The sequence below is a fragment of the Rhamphochromis longiceps genome, linkage group LG10 (assembly GCF_057381845.1).
Source record: "Rhamphochromis longiceps isolate RC_006_pf linkage group LG10, R_longiceps_female_GT1.1, whole genome shotgun sequence".
Classification (NCBI taxonomy): Eukaryota; Metazoa; Chordata; class Actinopteri; order Cichliformes; family Cichlidae; genus Rhamphochromis; species Rhamphochromis longiceps.
Window position 1 is genome coordinate 5,482,739 of NC_140566.1, and position 19,661 is coordinate 5,502,399.

Sequence of the window (19,661 nt, forward strand, 5' to 3'; positions counted from 1 at the left end):
AGTGCAGAATTATTAGGCAAGTTGTATTTTTGAGGAATAATTTTATTATTGAACAACAACCATGTTCTCAATGAACCCAAAAAACTCATTAATATCAAAGCTGAATGTTTTTGGAAGTAGTTTTTAGTTTTAGCTATTTTAGGGGGATATCTGTGTGTGCAGGTGACTATTACTGTGCATAATTATTAGGCAACTTAACAAAAAACAAATATATACCCATTTCAATGATTTATTTTTACCAGTGAAACCAATATAACATTCACAAATATACATTTCTGACATTCAAAAACAAAACAAAAACAAATCAGCGACCAATATAGCCACCTTTCTTTGCAAGGACACTCAAAAGCCTGCCATCCATGGATTCTGTCAGTGTTTTGATCTGTTCACCATCAACATTGCGTGCAGCAGCAACCACAGCCTCCCAGACACTGTTCAGAGAGGTGTACTGTTTTCCCTCCTTGTAAATCTCACATTTGATGATGGACCACAGGTTCTCAATGGGTTCAGATCAGGTGAACAAGGAGGCCATGTCATTAGTTTTTCTTCTTTTATACCCTTTCTTGCCAGCCACGCTGTGGAGTACTTGGACGCGTGTGATGGAGCATTGTCCTGCATGAAAATCATGTTTTTCTTGAAGGATGCAGACTTCTTCCTGTACCACTGCTTGAAGAAGGTGTCTTCCAGAAACTGGCAGTAGGACTGGGAGTTGAGCTTGACTCCATCCTCAACCCGAAAAGGCCCCACAAGCTCATCTTTGATGATACCAGCCCAAACCAGTACTCCACCTCCACCTTGCTGGCGTCTGAGTCGGACTGGAGCTCTCTGCCCTTTACCAATCCAGCCACGGGCCCATCCATCTGGCCCATCAAGACTCACTCTCATTTCATCAGTCCATAAAACCTTAGAAAAATCAGTCTTGAGATATTTCTTGGCCCAGTCTTGACGTTTCAGCTTGTGTGTCTTGTTCAGTGGTGGTCGTCTTTCAGCCTTTCTTACCTTGGCCATGTCTCTGAGTATTGCACACCTTGTGCTTTTGGGCACTCCAGTGATGTTGCAGCTCTGAAATATGGCCAAACTGGTGGCAAGTGGCATCTTGGCAGCTGCACGCTTGACTTTTCTCAGTTCATGGGCAGTTATTTTGCGCCTTGGTTTTTCCACACGCTTCTTGCGACCCTGTTGACCATTTTGAATGAAACGCTTGATTGTTCGATGATCACGCTTCAGAAGCTTTGCAATTTTGAGACTGCTGCATCCCTCTGCAAGATATCTCACTATTTTTGACTTTTCTGAGCCTGTCAAGTCCTTCTTTTGACCCATTTTGCCAAAGGAAAGGACGTTGCCTAATAATTATGCACACCTGATATAGGGTGTTGATGTCATTAGACCACACCCCTTCTCATTACAGAGATGCACATCGCCTAATGTGCTTAATTGGTAGTAGGCTTTCGAGCCTATACAGCTTGGAGTAAGACAACATGCATGAAGAGGATGATGTGGACAAAATACTCATTTGCCTAATAATTCTGCACTCCCTGTATTTGATATTTGATACTTCATTATTTGGTAGTATGACTTGGTTCTGAGACCTCCGGACCTTTCTTGACATTTTGTCGCATTTTCATGAGAAATGGGGAGCATGGGAGCTTTTCCCCCTTCCCACCCTGTTTGTCGGCGGCAGCTCAAAATATGTGCATCCAACCTTACTGCACAAGAAGATGAATTCTGATTTTTTTTATGCCCTATATCATATTTTTGAGTCATCGGCTAATGTGCAGAGCTTGACTTTTTCACCTGCCTGAGCAGAAAAAAAGCAGAATTACAATTAAAATTAAAATTAAAACAGAAATAGCAGCATGGTGGTTAGCACTGTTGTCTCACAGCTAGCAAGTCTTGAGTTCACCAGCAGGCCAAGGTCTTTCTGTGTGGAGTTTGCATATTCTCCCTGTGTTTGCATGGGTTCTCTCCGGGCACTCTGGCTTCCTCCCACAGTCCAAAGACATGCATTTAGTGGGGAAAGGTTAACTGGAAACTCTAAATTGCCTATAGGTGCAAATGAGGGTATGAATGTGAGTGCAAATGGTTGTCTGTTTCTATCTGTTATCCCTGCAACAGACTGTGTTAGACCTGTCCAGGGTAAACCCTGCCTCTCGCCCTGAGGCTCCAGCACAAGGCTCCAAATACCTTTCAAACTTCTCAGCTTGTCCTTCACTCATTTTCAGTCCAGTCCTTGTACTCGAGTATTTTCAGAGAACTCTTCATATGTTAAGCCAGTTAACACTGACATATGAATCATAAAAATGGCACATAATGCATGAGATGAAGCAGTTTTGTGTCCATGCAAAACAGGCAACTTGGAAAAGATCCTATTTAAATTGTGTTTTTAAGACACTTCGCATAAAATTGTTGAATGGTTGCTTGATAGTTTCACAACTTGCCATTTTAATGTTGGCCCTGTTTCAGCCCACATAAAATAATGAAACGACTCCTGTGGTCATTTTCTTCTCCAGATCTTGCTGTTCCCTGTCCAGGAGCCATCACAGTCAGGACGATTCACAGTGTCACTGACTGGTGAGCTGACCATCAATGATGTCCAAGTTGAAGACTCTGGCTATTACATCTGCCAGGCCATCAGCGTGGCTGGAAGCATCCTGACCAAAGCCCTGCTCGAGGTAGAAAGTGGTGAGTATAGAAATATGAGATCATAGCTCACAGTATAAACAAATTAAACTTAATGGTGCTAACATTAAAACGACAGCTAAATTATATATGGAGAAAAACTAGACTATCTCAATCCTTTCATATTGATTCAGTCTCCATTTTCTGTTCAAAATCAGTGTTTTTCTTGGCTTCGGGTATTTATACATAGACTCAAGATCTAAGTTTAGTTAAAATGACATCTTGACATCATAACAATCACTGTCCTACAAAGTAATATAATTAGAAAACCTATATGCTTTCCAAGAAAATGTAGCTGTGAGAGGACACGACTGAACAAAAGAGCAGCAGAAATTGACATATGGTAACTGTGCACATATCACTGACACTTGTGCATCCAGTTTAACCCAATACTTTAAGAACTCTGAGGAAAAAAAGTGCTGAAGTTAACAATGTGTCATATTTGACGTTGTCTTGTTACATTGTTTTCAGATTCTGATTTGATTAATCATTCTTCACGACCATGCCCCACATGTGCACCAGTAGAAGTACGAAAAAGTTGTCATCCATCTTAAATTAAACATCCTTTTTTCCCAAATAAACAAACAGCAGGAGCCCTATCTGATGTAATCAAAAGGGACATATGATGATAGTTCTATGCAAATAACCTTGCTGCAACATATGCTCTCCTCGCTGCATCCTTTCCAGTGTGGCAGTAAACAGGGATTTTGTTCAGCTCCATCTAGACTAACTCCTGTGTTGGGTGTGTTCACATTTCCAGTTTAGCTTCAGTTAGCTGATGATATCAGAGCTTTCGACGGCTCAGAATACAAATGAGGGTATACAACGTGACTGTGGGCCAGTGGTAAATAGTAAGGTTCTATTTTGGGGTATCATGTTGTGGGTTTGTGTTCAACTTGTTCCACTTCTATTTATAAATGTGCAGGAATTTACTTGGCTTATCTAAACTGATCATAACTCAGTTGCTAGTTGGCAACACATGTGCCATTCTGTTTACATTTGAGCTTGAGCCTACAGCCGTGCAGCTGTGGAGCACACCCATATATGACTATGACTTTCTCTGAGATCACCGTCTATGGCTTCAACACAGATGTAATGAGGCAGTGTGATAATTTGCAGGTGACAGACCCACATGCAAACTCCCAAGGCTGACTGAATATTTATATATATATATTTTTGTTAAGGTCAGATGCCAAGGACAAAATTCACAAAGGAAACCAAACAAGTCCAGACGCCCCAAGAATAACTGAGAAAGCATGAGAGAGATTATGCAAAATGAGACAGGACTATTTATACGCACACTGAGGCCAGTCAGGGGGAATGGACGCAGCTGGGGAAAACATAACATGAGTGTAGTCTGGATAACAATAGTAGTGGGGAAACAACACAAACGGAAATGAAAATTAAATTCTGCAAGCACAGCTGTCAACTTGTCAAACTAAAATTTAACAACAACTAAAGGCTCCAAATACTAAGATCCAAATATGATAAACAAAAATTCTAAAGAGATACAAGAACCTAAACGTTAATAATAAATTCCATAAATACTCAACTGGAAGTGAAAGACGGAAATGCTCAGCCTGATATAATTATGATGATAATCATTACAAACCACACAGGCAAGGAGGACTTAAAAATAACACAGTCCAAAACAAACCCTCAAATCAATGGAAAATTTAACTCAAACTATTTATAAAAATGTGAGCTCATTTTTATCTCCTCTTCCTGTAAGCTTCTTCCCCTTCACCACACCTTTGACAATAAAACCTTCTGTTATCTCTCATTTTGAGACAATGAATCAGTGAAGCTGTTCAGCACACGTCTTCATTTCAAAGAGTCAAAAGGGTGTGAGAATCAATTTGCCTGCATGCATAGCCACACATCCACATTCCCAAAAGTGGCCTCGTAGATGAGGGAGATTTGAGTCTAATAATCTAATCTAACCTAATCTAATGACTTTAGCTTTCATTGCTGGATGAGATGGAGATATAAAGTACATGCTTGTCAGTATTTTGTCTTTAACAAACCAACTCATGAAATATTCAACAGATAAATTATGCAATTAAATATTCTTTAAATAATATCTATACTTTAACTGGTTTAAAGTTATTGAAAATATCTTACGTTGCATGGTTACCTAAAGACATTTAAAATCCAATATAAAAATTCATTCAGCCACTACTCGGTGCGATGCAGCGGTCCATGACTGACAGGAGGTCACTCTAGCCACACATTCCTGCCTGAGACAAATCTGTGCCATTGATTTGCATGTTGAAGTGGAGCAGCAGCAGAGAAAGGTAACCTGAGAGCCTTTGGCAGTAAATGTTCTCTTATAGTGATACTTTACATTCCACATGAGAGAAAATGTGGTTTCATGGGTCAGTATGAACATCTGTAACCCCAAGATTACACACGCTTGACTTTAGTGTGTTTTTCTCTGTGACTTTGGTTTCATTATAACTGCTTTCAGAAACCAAAGTAGACCTCAGAGAGAAATATCACCTACAGCTGGCACTGTAATATAAACGAAGACAAACCCTGTTGATGAGGCATTTTCTCCTGGTCGAAGGTCACCTTTAAATGACAATATTTGATGTTACATTTATTTTGAAAGAATTCATATCAAATAAGAGACAACATGCATTGTCCATTATTGAGAATCATAATTCTGTGTTAGCCTGTGACAATGTCCTGCATATTCACTATTCCAAACTTTATCTGTTTTCAAAAAGCTTATCAGGTTATCAGATCAGAGGAATCATGTTGGCATAGGGTGTCACAGTTTGCACTGGCAGACTGTGTGGAGAGAGGAGGAGGACCTAAATGCAGACATTTAGAGCGAATCTATAATTTAACAAAGGGCGATCCGTTTATTTGTGGCTGGGAAAAAGGTACAAAAAAAAAGACAGATTAACACTAAGGCAAAACTAATTAGAGCTAAACTGTGAGAAACTAAATGCTAAACACAAGAGACCAAGAACATAAAACCCTGAACATGATGAAAACCTGGAAACATGGAGGCATGGAAACATGACATGAACTCAACAGACCAACAGACAAGGAATGAATGAAAACACACAGATTAAATGCACACAGGAGGTGATCAGGGGAAGTGGAAACACATGGGGAAACAGCTGATTAGAATAAATATAATGACACTACAGGGGAAGTGAAACCAAACACAATGAACATGGAACACCAGCCCTCTTCAGAATAAAACGGGAAGCATAATGAGATGCAGACATGCCATTACGAGCTTGACAACATAGGACACGCAGACATGAAACACATGAAGGGCGAGGGAGACTTAAACACATGAAGGGCGAGGGAGGCTTAAACACAGGGGTGAAGACACAAGGAGAATCTAATAAGCAATAAAGTATGGCAGGGCAACATCGGGCAAAATAGAAATGAACTTAGATAAGCTGATGAACATCAAAATAGAATAAAACTCAAAGTGCTGGGTCAAATGACCCAGGATCGGAACACACAGACTCTGAATAGAGCCAGCCAGCCTAAAACCAGGAACTCTCATGTTGTCAGGTGATAGTGCAAACAACTGCTTCACCATTCTCACAGTGCCTTAATTGCCTCTTGGGGATAAATAAAGTCTTTCTGATTCTTTCTGATGAAAAACCCCATATAATGTCACATCAGATTACTTGGAAAAAATTTAAGCAAAAAATTTAAGCTATCTAAAGCAAAATTAGATCTAATTTTTATTTTTAATGTAATGGCATCTTTGGAAATTTCAATAGTTGTGTTTGTTTGTCTTGCTGCTTAGAAGATCTATACCAGTCTCTTGTGTCAATGGTGATGATGATGAAGCCAATGAAAAGTGTGGATTCACCTTAGTTTACTACTAAACTGCAGTACTGTGTGTGGTTCTGGAAACTTTTTCTTGTCGAATTGCCACAAATCTAACAAAGACTCTAGACCCAAAACTCAACATTTACTAATAATGTCGTCATAGTAACCTCTTGACAAGTAAATAATAATAATACTGTTTGAAATCTCTGTAATATTTATTGTTTGTTGATTTGGTGTGTTGTTGGACGAGTCTGGCAACGCATCAAAATTATTTGGACATCTGAGAATAGTAATTTTTACTTTTTGAAAGGCTCCGTCAAAAGATTGTTCTTTCACAGATCCTCTACACGTAAAAGTATAAAGAGCTTGCAACACCAGTAATTATAGTAGTTTTATTGAACACTGAAACAAACTTATATGTCCGTCTCATTGTCTTAGACATGACTATCTGTAGATTTCTACTTTCTGCAGAACACAGAGACAGACAGTGATAGATCACAAAGATCCTTTGAATAATGACAATAAACTTTCTGCTACTTTCGTGATGGTAGGCAGTGGGACAGTTTATGAAGTTTGTTTTCTGAAGTTTCAACTGCTATAATATTGTGGTTTTTGGTGCAAGAAGTGAAGCTAGGTTAATAAATTAATAAACTGGATTGATAGACTATTGGCCTGATGAAATACCCGCTAATTATTGGTTATATTAAGTATCACACAGAAAAACCAGGGGAAATTGTGAAATTGAAGGCACCAATACCACAAACATGGTCAAGAGGTTAAGTTCTAGCCGGCTTTATAAGCTTTCACCTGTCAGTCAAGCAACTGTGTCCGCAATTTGAAATCAAGTGTTTAACTTTTAAAAAATCCCTCTGGAATTATTTTTACAGACCTATAAAAATACTTTTTCTTCTGTTAAATTGAGCATTTTACCCAGGGAGCAAAATCTTAGGTGTCATTACATATAAAATGATTTAGATGTTTGCGTCCTTTCGAATACTTTCTAGGCTTTTGATCATTTGCATTTATGCTAGATAAAGTGTAGTGGTGCAAACGCTTCAGTACAGTGAAGTAATCACCTTTGGTTCAAATCCCATCCTTATGTGAATGTGCTATGTTCCTACAGCACCTTCAGACCGGGTCCCTCCCATCATCCGCCAAGGACCAGCCAATCACACATTAGCTCCTGGATCCATGGCTCAGTTACACTGTCACATCATGGGCAACCCCATGCCCAGCATACAATGGGAAAAAGATGGCCAAAGGATCCTGGGAAATGATGGTCGAATCAGCTTGATGGAAAATGGAACTTTTCAGATCACCAACCTCCAGGTACTGGAATAAGACTCATACTCTTACATTCATTTGCTGTTTAATAACAATGCAAATATAGTGCGTTTCATTTTTTTCCAATCCCATGTTAACGAAGCCGTTTGCTTTTTAAACTCGCGGCTTTTCTATAATGACATTCAGCAGTGTGTATTTTATAGTCCCTGTAATCCCACCACACTCATTAAAATGTATCCACTGTCTGCATGTATCAGTATTAGCACATCAAACATGATGTAGTTTACAGAAGATAAACCTAATCCAAGAGATAAAACAACAGCTTTAATTCCAGGAAAGTATGAAGCATTTAAACAGAGGACAATTTTACGGTTGACTCAGACGATGAGTTTTTATGAGCGGAGGAGAGGTGGGGAACATTGAGGTGTGATCAACATGACAATGAGCGTGTGAGGCCATTAGCGGTCGTTAGCGCCGTCTTACTCCATGCTAATGAAATCTATTCTGCCCAGAATTCCCTCCTGGGTACGAAGCAGCACCTGAGGTCACCGCAGCCTCGAAGAGACTCGAGGAGGCGTGCGCATTAATTGATTGTGGGTTCTCAATGATTAACGATCGCTGAGACTTGTAATTAAATCCTCAATGCATCAGTACAAGTGAGGACTGGATGAATAAAAGAGAGGGCTAGAAACTGAGAAACAGGGGTGAGGGAGAGGATAGAAGTAGAAATAGCTGAGACTCAGAGGCCTAAAGTACATTTTAAGATGCATTTGTGTCATGGTGGAATAAAAGGAAATGTCTTGACAGCTGAGAGCATCATCTTGGAAGTGCTCAGCCTTTGGAACTCATTTGAAGCTGTCAGACAGCATGTTGAAGTTCTCATCAGACTTCAATTCATTTTGATCTGGAACATCAAAACCAATGGTATTTATGGCCTAAGACTGCAGGAACAAGATCACAGAATTACACATAAAAATTATTCATTTTGAAATGTTGTTCCATAAACTTAAGAAGATGCCTTGTCAGTGATGTCATACATTTTTTTGTGGAGTCCATCACTAACACAAGGAATCAAGACCCAGAGTCATGTCGAAATCCATCGTCTGTGTTGCTGTACAGGCAAGTGGTTTGAGCTGTAATGACGGTAGAAAAAATCCCAAAATACAGTCATCCAAGCAGCTCTCCTGCTGTGAACTAACGTCCTTTCATTTAGTACACAGGCTCGTCATCTTATAATATTAATTTGTAGAGAATTTACCTGTAGAGTCGATAAAGTGCATTGAAAAGAAAGTTGTTTCATTTTGATTATGTTAGCATGACAGCATGTGAATATTTAACCCAGCTGTCACTAAACAGGATGTAGATCTGATATATAATATGTTTTATAGGTCTTTGGTAACGAACTAAAGGTCTGGGTAAATGTTTAACCCAGTAATGGTTAAGTAATCCAGGATTTTTGCTTATGAAAGTAGATATCTTGACATTTCGGCAACAAATACAAAGACAAAATAATTATTTTGACATTGAAGTTTGGATTTAAAAAAAAACACATTTTGTATTGGACACTAAAATTTTAGTAGCAGATCATTCAGATCACATACGTTGTGAGATGGGATTCAGTAGGTGCCCACCCACACCCACACTGGAACCACCGACAAGAGTTTTTGACATGCTTTGAGCCATACTCCCTCTCAGTGTCTCAGAAAAACCCAATAACTTTTCATTCTGTTCTATTTACATGCTGCCTAATAATGTGTTTAAAAGATGCCATTGTGACAGGAAGTAATGCTATTTGTTACATCATAGCTTCATTGCTACATTGATAATCCATCAGCTATAAAGATATTTCATTCATTGCCACAAATGTCAACACATTTTATCAACATAGTCCAGTTCCATCAAATGTCCCATAAATGAAATGCAGTCGTTTTGAAAGGAACCTGTTACTGATGACGATGATGATGATGATGATGATGATGATGATGATGATGATGATGAAAAACAGAACAGGGGACATATCAGCTCTTGGTGCTGCAGCACCTGCCACTATATATCTCAGGGGACTCAGCTATAAGTCTTCTCATGTAGGCTAACCAAGTGACACACACTGTGGTTAAACATCCATTTGACCCATGGCATAGGATTATAAGAGATTCAATTCAAATAAAGTCTTTTAGATAATCCCCAAAGTTTGATTCTCTTCATCTGGACGCAGCGTTTTCAGTGGGAGAAACGTTTCGTTACTCATCCAAGTGACTTCTTCAGTCTCAGCTGACTGCAGGTTTCCCCAACCTTATAAACAGTACATTTGCATAATGACTGAAACCAGCCCACTGAAGGAACAATGGGCTGGGAGGTCATTTCCTTCATCATTATTATATTATTATCATTAATATGCAAATTCCCATGACCATAGAAGTCACCTGGATGAGTGAGAAAACGTTTCTCCCACTGAAAACGCTGCATCCAGATGAAGAGAATCAAACTTTGGGGATTTACTTACCTGGATGATTGAGCATGCATCAAGATGTTTTAGATAATGGGACTAAACTGCTTTGTTGTTGGTGATATTTTTTATTATACAAGGATTGGCTGTGGACAATGTGTCAAAGCAATGAAAAGAAGTTGCTAAGAAACAGATTTTCTTTTTCTTAATAATATATGTTAAAATAGGTAAAGGCAAATGTTTACAATGCTTTTTCAGTGATTGATTTTTTTTTTGTTGCCATCTACACTGACAGTTGTTAAACCTGGGGTAGTTTAAAAGATTCATAATGCTCATTTTAAAAAGCTCTTCTATGAATTAGCTCTAAAGTCTAAACATATTAAATACCAAAATAAGCATAACCTTTAAAATGGACAAACAATGAAATCAGACATTTAACTCAGTATAAATAAGTCAATTTCCGCTGTGCCCCTGGAGTAGGACAGATGGTCTGTTTGTTCCTTGTACCCTGGCAATGAGGAGATGCCATTATCCTGGGATCTCTGCCAGACACACTCTATCGTTGTCCGTCACTTTGGTGCCAAGACTCCCAGGCCAGACGGGACGTGTATGTGTGTGTGTATGGCGCTGCTAAATCGTAGCAGGCCGTGGGGTACGTTATAGGGGCTACTAATGTTAGATAAATAAGGAAGCGAAACAGGTGAAGGCCAACAAAGCCTGGGGAGTGTGAGAAGGACTACATGGACACAGCTAAACAGATTTCTGGGAGTAATCAGATTAAAGCAGGAAATCAAATTCCTATGTTGACTTTAAATCCCGGCATACACGCGTTATAGTTGATAATCAGATTTTCCTTCTGCACACACCCAAAAATAGGCTCTGACATCATTATCACCCTTCTGGCTGCTGATGTGCAGGATGTTCATGCTGGTGCTTTTGGGATGGGGTGCAGGTGGAGGGTAAATGAAAAAGGCACCGATGTTCACATTGCTCTGTAGGACTGCCAGATTATTTCTGCAGATTGTATAAAAAAATATCTCAAAGATCAAATATGTGCTATTTAAAGCATAAAAAATAAACATTGACATGTGCCTTCTTTAGGATTGGCGCTCCTCCCTTCTGCTCTCCTCTTGCCTCATACATTTTTTAGAAATGTGTTTTGCGCGCTTGCCCAAAGCTGCCAGCCTTGATTAATAGTCAGGTGTCCCAGCTATTTACCCCACCCACCCTCTGTGCGGAGTCCCTATCCACCGATCAAATGCTACCATCTGGGGGCCCCCTTTTTCCCCTCAGACAGACGCACAAGCCGGCCTACAGGTCAACTCAAGGTCAGGGCCTCTAGAAAGAGGAGAGATGAGTCACCCTGAGCAGGAGGGGAGAGGGACTGAGCGTGTGCACAGTGATCAGCGAGGCATTAGGTGTGAGAGGTTCTGCTGTCCACATCTTCTGCATAATGTGAAAGGTTTTCATTGCAAGTAAAATGAGCTGATGTGGCAGAATAAGTGAGTAAGGGAAGGCTAATTGTGTTTGCAGTGGATTTATCAATTGCCATGTAAATTGATGAACTACTGAAACATCTCACAGCAAGCAGCTGAAAAACTAACTGCAACCACACACACAGAGCTGGAAATAATTATGTATAGAGCCAGGAGGCCTCGTAGGCGTAACTTATATTAACCACAGTCTTTTGTCTTCATCATTTATTGCAAACTGAGCTGTGACACATGGAGTTTTAAATGTGTGTTAATGCAAATAGTTTGTTTGACATATTTTCTCACATAAAAGCACGTATTACCTCTTTCCCATCAATACAGTAACAATCGCCAAGGAGTTCAAGGGAGCAGAGGGTAGTTGCCTTCTGAGGTTGCAGCCCAAGAAGCCCTGACATTATAAGCACTCTTTCTTCACCAATAGGAGCGCTAACATGACCTAATAGCCAGCTGGAATTTGGCACAGTAACAACTACAACAACATCAATAAGACATTTTTTTTTTTTTTGGAGCTGTGTGTTTGCTCTGTGTCGTAGGTTTTATGATGAAAACAGAGTCGGAGAAACATGCTTTTATGCTTTTTTTTATATATAGGTTTAATAGTTGCTAGTGCTGCAAAAGTATATTATTACTTACACCAATCAATTCACATCAGTAGTGTGCTACAGACCTATCCTGGTGTCAGAGCTAACGGGAAATTTAAGACACCTGGTGATGTAGATTCCTCTGATCTAGAAGGACTTTGTGTTATTTACCAGCATGTATGCTATTTGATTAGCCAAGTGGTGGGTGCTCCGTTTACTTAAGTACACATCTCAGTATGTTATGGCTCACACACAGTAAATATTCCCACCCCTTTCTTGATGTTTTAGCACTGTTTAACACTAACACTGAATATGAGATGATTTTAACAGAATGAATGAAATGAATAAGTGGTCAACCTGAAGGGATAAAGTTTAAGTAATTAAAAAGCATGTTTAGAGGCACTGCTCTTGCAAACTGCTGCTACCTTTAGTGTCACAGTGAAAGACCCCCTAGCAGCTTCTTCTTGTAAGCAATTTCACAGCCCACCTAGCTTTTGGCTTGCTTTTCCAAAAACTTAATAGTATTCAGCTAAACACACACTCGTACACACAGGCACATTTATCACACACTTCTTAATTACATCTGCTCATAGCCTGTCCAGAATGCTAAGTAGCTGTTGAGTAGAAAGACTGGTGCCTCAGACATTTCTAGACCTCTAGCTGGTCATTAAAATTCTGTCCTTTGATCCTTTGCTTTAACTCTCCTCCTTAGATGAAAAACATAAAAGCCACCAGCTTGACTTTAGCTTTGACTTCAGATAGGTCCACTGAGATTCTATCATTTATGGAGGAAAATAAAATAACTGCATTTGACAACATCCCTGAAGTAGAAGTTAATTAAAACAGATGTTATGTTGAGGTAGCCTAATCAGAATGGAGATTGTCATGTGTAAGTGATTCCTGGGAGAAACAGATTTTTAATATACTGTTATGACGAATAAAAGCAGAACAAGATAAACACATTGTAAATATTATTTCAAGTGCCTTAACAGAAATGTGATTTTTTTTAAGGTATTGAACTGCAGATGATAAATCTTGTAGGATGTCACTATAGGTCTAAACAATACTAATGAACTCCATCTGAATTACCATGTGGCCCATGTGCCTTTAAACTTCATCTGTGAGTTGTTCCATCAATCAGCACACCAGTGACTCTGTGCTGCTGTCAGAAGTAGATGTCATTAAAAGAATCACAGCATTCAGACATGAGCGTTCTTCCAAGAATCTCATGACATATGAATGTGTTGGTGTTATGACTCACTCAGTACTCTTAATTTTGGAAAAGTTGTAACGGCTGTCTCACTTACAGTAACAATCGTGTTGGATTTTCAACACATCATTAGTATGAATGTTGGTCAAAGGGCAGAAGCTTCCTCTAAAGACTCGAGGCATCTGCAGACTTTTGAGGACGTGCTGGTGCTGCTCTAAAACATAATTAAGTGGCATGTTTAATGGGCATGCTGTGTTTTATTTTGAAACTTCATTTATTTTTCTGCGCTTTTATTGTGTCTCACTTGCTGCCCTCTTCATCTGCTCTGGGTAGTTTAGTATGGCTTTCTTTGGAAACGTGCTGTGGCACGTCTGCTAGAATGGCAGCCTTGGCCTTGGGTATCATTAGCCAGTGTAACAGACAACACATGGGTAAAGCTAGCCTCCAGGCTGTCTCTGCCAGAATGAGACTGTAGCTGAAAACAGACTTAGATGCTTTTTATAGTTGTTCTTAATAGTGGATGAATCACATTTTAGTATTTCTTAGGTCTTTGATGACAGATTGTTCTGTGGCAACACTAATATAAACTAATGTTGAACTAAACTAGTTTAGCCTTATAGTAATATAAAGGCTGAGAGCCGGGAATTTGAAAACAGTGCCTTCAGATAAGTTTATTTAAGTATATTTCATATCTCCTTTTATGTTGGCACACCACAACAGCTTGTCCAAGCACAATGAGTCAGCAACATGGGGCGAAAGGTTTCCAATGTTCCTCTTGGTTCCTGAATAAAAACAAGAGTGGCACTAAGTGGCCCAGGTCTGAATGAGAGAAAGCCACCTGTATGGCAGATTGATGAAGGTAGCAATTTTCTATATTCTACTTTTCAAAAGGTCTTTAGGGATGAATATACACAAAGCTAAAAGAAGGTTCATCTTTCTTAGACATATAGCCACAAATGGGAGCTGCATGATGCTACAAGTTGACAGTAATAAGCACATTTTTCTGTACTGTGAAAGTGCATTGAAGGTATAGTTACCTGGTTGGCTTTGCATTAATAAAATCTCCCTGCTCCAAAAGCTTTGCATCCACACCAACTTCCAACTGCTCAGCACTCTCTCTGCAAACAATCTGTTTGGAGAGATATGACATTTAGTCTCAATCACTGGTAATGGGTGCATTACCACAGTATCACACACACGCATGCACAATAAACTAATGATACACGTTTTACTGTTGCCAGGAAACAGACTCTGGGGTTTACACCTGCCTGGCTAGCAGCTCCAGCGGAGAGACGAGTTGGAGTGGAGTGCTCACAGTCAAAGGTAAATTGTCTCTGTGTGATTTAAATACATGCAAATGGAAGCTCTATGAAGTGTCTACATATAACACAGAGATGCTACATGTGACGAGAAAGAAAATGTCCATGTATATGAAGTGCTGTTTAAAAAAAGTAATGCTGATTGTCACTTGTTAAATGTCTCCTTATTAAATGTGGGCAACTTAAAATTCATCAGCTGTGACTGAGTGTAGGATGTGTGACTTCACTGTAAAAAGCCAGAGTGTAGGTAGTGTTCCTCATGTCTGTGTAATTGCTTAAATGAAACAAGTAGCTGGGTCTAATTAAAGCACTTAGCCCCTGCTGTTCCTGAGCCAACTGCAAATCTAAATGTCAGTAATTGTATGCATGTGAATCCTGGGGTGAAGAGAAAGGACAAGAGAGGTAAAGCAAAGGTGAGAATATGCTGATGACCAAATTTGGGGTGCAAATGTGAGATATCATCTGTCTTAAAACACCCCATTTATTTAAGTGCTTTGTGTGGCTCTGCCCTTTTTTACTTTCTCTGCAGTGGAGCAGGCATTAGCACATAAAATATTTCAAGCAGTAAAAGATTTGTTTATATGACATTAAATGAAGCCTTTAACGACTTAACAAGCTACTCTGATAACACCTAAGTCTGTTATTTGACTATTAGTGTCAGAACAGTTGGCTCGGGTGTAACAGCAAAATCACAAAGTCTGTTAGAAGTGAGGAGCTCCACCTGCGGCGATGAGGATGCTAATGCTCAGTCAACATTAGTGGGACTACAGAGAGGACGTAATGAAACAGTAGCACTAGAGCCAGCTGTTATAATTAAATGTGCACTATTCTCTTTCACCTTTCCTGCTACTCCTCCTTCTTCCTGTTTGCTTCCCTTTCCATTCAGAGAGCGCAGACGTGTTGGTAGCTCAGGCCACTGAACCCTTCCAGCTGCCAGGCCCGCCACATAAGCCCATAGTCACGGATGTGTCCAAGAACAGTGTCTCTCTGACCTGGCAACCCAATGCCCACGAGGGAGGAGCCGCTGTCACCTCCTACATCATTGAGGCCTTCAGGTAAGTTGACATTGCTATGTTAATCCAGAGCTCTTCATTTCTCTTATACTTTTTGCACTTCTCACCTGTGGTTGTGTGTCTGGATGTAGAGTGGGTTATCTACCAATCAGAAGGTTGGTGGTTTGATACCTGGCTCTGTATAGCGAAGTATACTTGTGCAAGATACTGAATCTCAAGTAGGCCCTGATGCAGCAATCAGTGAGTGTGTGAATTTCAGAAAAGAACGTTTTTTATCATTGTGTTTGTGTGAATGAAGTTTGAAATTAAAAAATGCTTTGAGTGCTCAGTTACAGTAGAAAAGTCCTATATAAGTACAAGTGCAGTTACATTTGTCTTCTTTATTTAACAGTTTTAGGATTTTTTTCTGCAGAAGCCGTGCTCCTTTTGGAACCAAGAAATACTAAATACTAGTTTCTTTAATGTGACTCCAACTTAAACTGAGTAATAATCTGGCAATAATAATATTATTAATTTGATGACAAGTTGCTGATAAGTCGCTAAAAAACACCTTGACACCTTAACAACCTAAAATAATATTGTCTTTTCTCTTGTGGCTTATCTAAATCTGAGTGGGCCTCCACAGAACCCTACAGGTATCTTCACCTGAGCAGAGGTCAGCCTTGGATTAATTAGACCCAGAATAGATTTAGCTAAACAGGGCGGGTGGTTCGGAAGGAAGCCTCTAGATGAAGATAGGCAAATGAAATATGTCCTGCCAATTTGATAAAGTTGGGGACACCGGCAGCGCTTAATCAGATCCAGACGTCCACTGTGTCCCATGGCAACGCCTGAACATTTCAGAATAAAGCAAACGGATTTTCTCTAAAGCAGCTGGAGGGGACCACAGGGATGTTTACAATAACATTTCCTTGCCTGAGGTATAAGGCTTGTTTGTAGGAGCACTACTATGTCTGCTTATGCCATATGTGGTATGTAAAAGGGTTTATTTAATGCACAAAGGCACACTTTCCATTTTCCTGCTGATGCTGTATCGATTTTGTCTTCTGTACACCTGTGTGAACTCTCTTCCACCATAAAGTTGCCTTGAAGCCAGTACTCAGGGTGTTGTGCTCACTTACGCACACGCACACAAACACACGCCACACACACATCCAGACACACACACATGTGTGTGTATTCATATCCTTGTGGGGACATCTCATTGACATAATGCTTTCCCTAGCTGCTTACCCTAACCCTAACCATAAAAAATGAATTCCTAAACCTAAACCTAACCATAACCAAACTGTAACCCTGAGACTAAAACCACATTTTGAGTCTCAAAAATGCCTTCAAACTTGTGAGGACTGGGATTTTGGTCTCTGTAAGGGCTGTTGGTGCCCACAAGTATAGTAAACTTCCAATGTTTGGTCCCCACAAAGATATGAATACACACACACACACACACACAGTATTTTAGAGCCACTTCCCCGTTGGTCTAATTGTTAGAATTCAGCATAAAGGTAGTTCATGGTGGAGGAGGCCTTTGTGACTGCCTCTCTGCCAAGGTGATGGTAAATTCACAGAGGAACAGAGAAAGGCAGCAGGAGGAGGGATTGTGGTTGGCGGTGGTGGAATAATGCATCTGTCTGGGGCAGTGCCACAAGGCCAACAACATGCCCTCATTTTATGTCAGCAGCTGTGCCTTCTTGCAAGCCCAATTACATTATTCATCAGGACAACAAATAGTATTACTGGGAGAAGATCTTTCAAGCACAAAGTTGTGTGAGCTGCAAAACTTCAGCTATTGTTTCATAAATAATATCAGCACCTCGAGGCGACTGTTGTTGTGAGTTGGCGCTATATAAATAAAACTGAATTGAATATTAGAGGAAACCAAAAATAGATCATGCTCTTGCCCAGAGAGCTTCCCATGCATTGGTTAATTATGAGGTTACACATCAAGTCGGTATTACAAAGCAGCTTGAAGCTGCTTGTCACTCTGCCTTCTTGTTGATAAGACCTACATATTTGCTGTTTTGTTTTCAAACATATTATGAGGAGATTTACAATATGACTGAGTAATATGAATTACTCACGGTAACATTAAAAAGCATGTTATAGAAGATATAGAAATTGTTCATATAGTGAAAATAATATGAAGGTTAAGCTACTGTTAGCCACTGTCTAAGATGGTGGAAAATGCTATGCAATACAATAATTCAATCGAATATTAGTCATCAGTTTACAGCAGTTGTTTATTTTACCTGTTGTTGTAGTTCAGTTCATATTGTAGGAGAAATATGGGAATAATGTGTTTTTCCTGAATTTTAGTTGATATTTTCTCAATTAATGAAAAAAAAAACTACTGTAAAAGTTAGAGACTGATCATTTCTTTGTAAGTGAGCAAGTAAGTGGAACAAGTGGGTAAAAAAATCCCTTTTTAATTGATGATTGATTTTATTAATGATTTACTTTTGTTTTCTTAATCTTTTGGTTAGACTCTGGTGGTCTTTATTCCCTGGATATTTGTCAACAAAGCAGAAAATAATCAGCAGATGAATTAGGTTGCAGAATAATCTTTAGTTGCAGCCTCTTCAAAAAAATTATTGCATGAATAACTGGACGGGCAATAAGAGAGTGTATCATCTGCCAAGGTCACTGACGTATTTCACAAGTTCACAAGAATCTTCACATCAGCGTCGTGAGATTCTTCATTTTCTCTGCTCCACTTTTCAGGTGGAGCTTTCATTCAGTTCAGTTTGGAAGTTTTGGAGTAGTCATGCTGAGAGACAAAGAGCAGTAGGCACATGCAAGCTAATTATACTATAGGAGGCCTTCAGTTTTCAGGCCCCTCTTCTGTTTGGATTCGGGAGACAGAAACTATCTCTACTTTTAAGATTAAGCTTCAAACTTTCATTTTTGCTAAAGCATATAGTTAGGGCTGGATCAGGTGACCCTGAATCCTCCCTTAGTTATGCTGCAATAGGTGTAGGCTGCTGGGGCATTCGATGCTCATAGGAGGTCATATGATTGTTGGGTTTTTCTCTGTATGTATTATTGTAGGGTCTACCTTACAATATAAAGCACCTTGAGGCGACTGTTGTGATTTGGAGCTGTCTAAATAAAATTGAATTAACCTCTTAAGCCCCAACGCCCCCTGATACAGGGGCAAAAGGCAGGAGATCAGGTAGGCTTGGGGCTTAAGAGGTTAAATTACTAGTTATTAGGGATGTTCCTAGTGACTAATTTTGTCAACTTAACGAGGAAAAAAATGAGATTAACTGTGTAGTCAAAACTAAGAGACAAATATCAAGTTAGATTTGACAAAAGTTTAATGGACAATGTCAAAAAGTGTCTAAATAAGGAAAATATTGAACCATAAATCACATTCCTCAATCATTAATCACACTTTGCTGCTTAACTTTGTGGCATCTTGTGCATTATGAACATTGCATGTTATACACCAAGCAGACAATGAAGAAGCAGAAAAACCATGCATTATGAATGATACACATTGTTCTACAGTTTGTAACAAGTTTTACCTCAATAAAAGTCCAAATCTAAAACAATAACAAAACAATAAATCATCCATCCCCCCCAAATGACTCAGCTCCTCATCTTATCGCTAACAGAGAGCCTATCCACCCTTCGGAGAAAGCTCATTTCCGCTACTTGATCTTATTCCTCTGCTTTCAAAATAACTAACAATAATAGGCTTAACAAAAAGATCAGACCTAGATTAACTGAGTTATGGAGGTTTTCTACAACAATACCAGGGCTGTAGCTCCATGGCAGCTGGTCGCAGATGGCTGCGTAACATTTGGGACGCAACAATTTATCG

The 19,661-nt window shown here is 39.5% G+C and overlaps 1 protein-coding gene across 7 annotated transcripts in view; it reads left to right on the top strand.

Moving 5' to 3' along the window:
- Positions 1 to 19,661, top strand: part of robo3 (roundabout, axon guidance receptor, homolog 3 (Drosophila)) — a 184,199-nt gene that overhangs the window by 150,961 nt on the left and 13,577 nt on the right. For all 7 annotated transcript variants that reach the window (XM_085419964.1, XM_085419966.1, XM_085419968.1 and 4 more), the window contains 4 exons: positions 2,511 to 2,682; positions 7,613 to 7,818; positions 14,745 to 14,826; positions 15,709 to 15,877. In XM_085419964.1, coding sequence (XP_085276090.1) covers positions 2,511 to 2,682; positions 7,613 to 7,818; positions 14,745 to 14,826; positions 15,709 to 15,877 — 629 coding nt within the window. The remainder of the gene's footprint in view (positions 1 to 2,510; positions 2,683 to 7,612; positions 7,819 to 14,744; positions 14,827 to 15,708; positions 15,878 to 19,661) is intronic.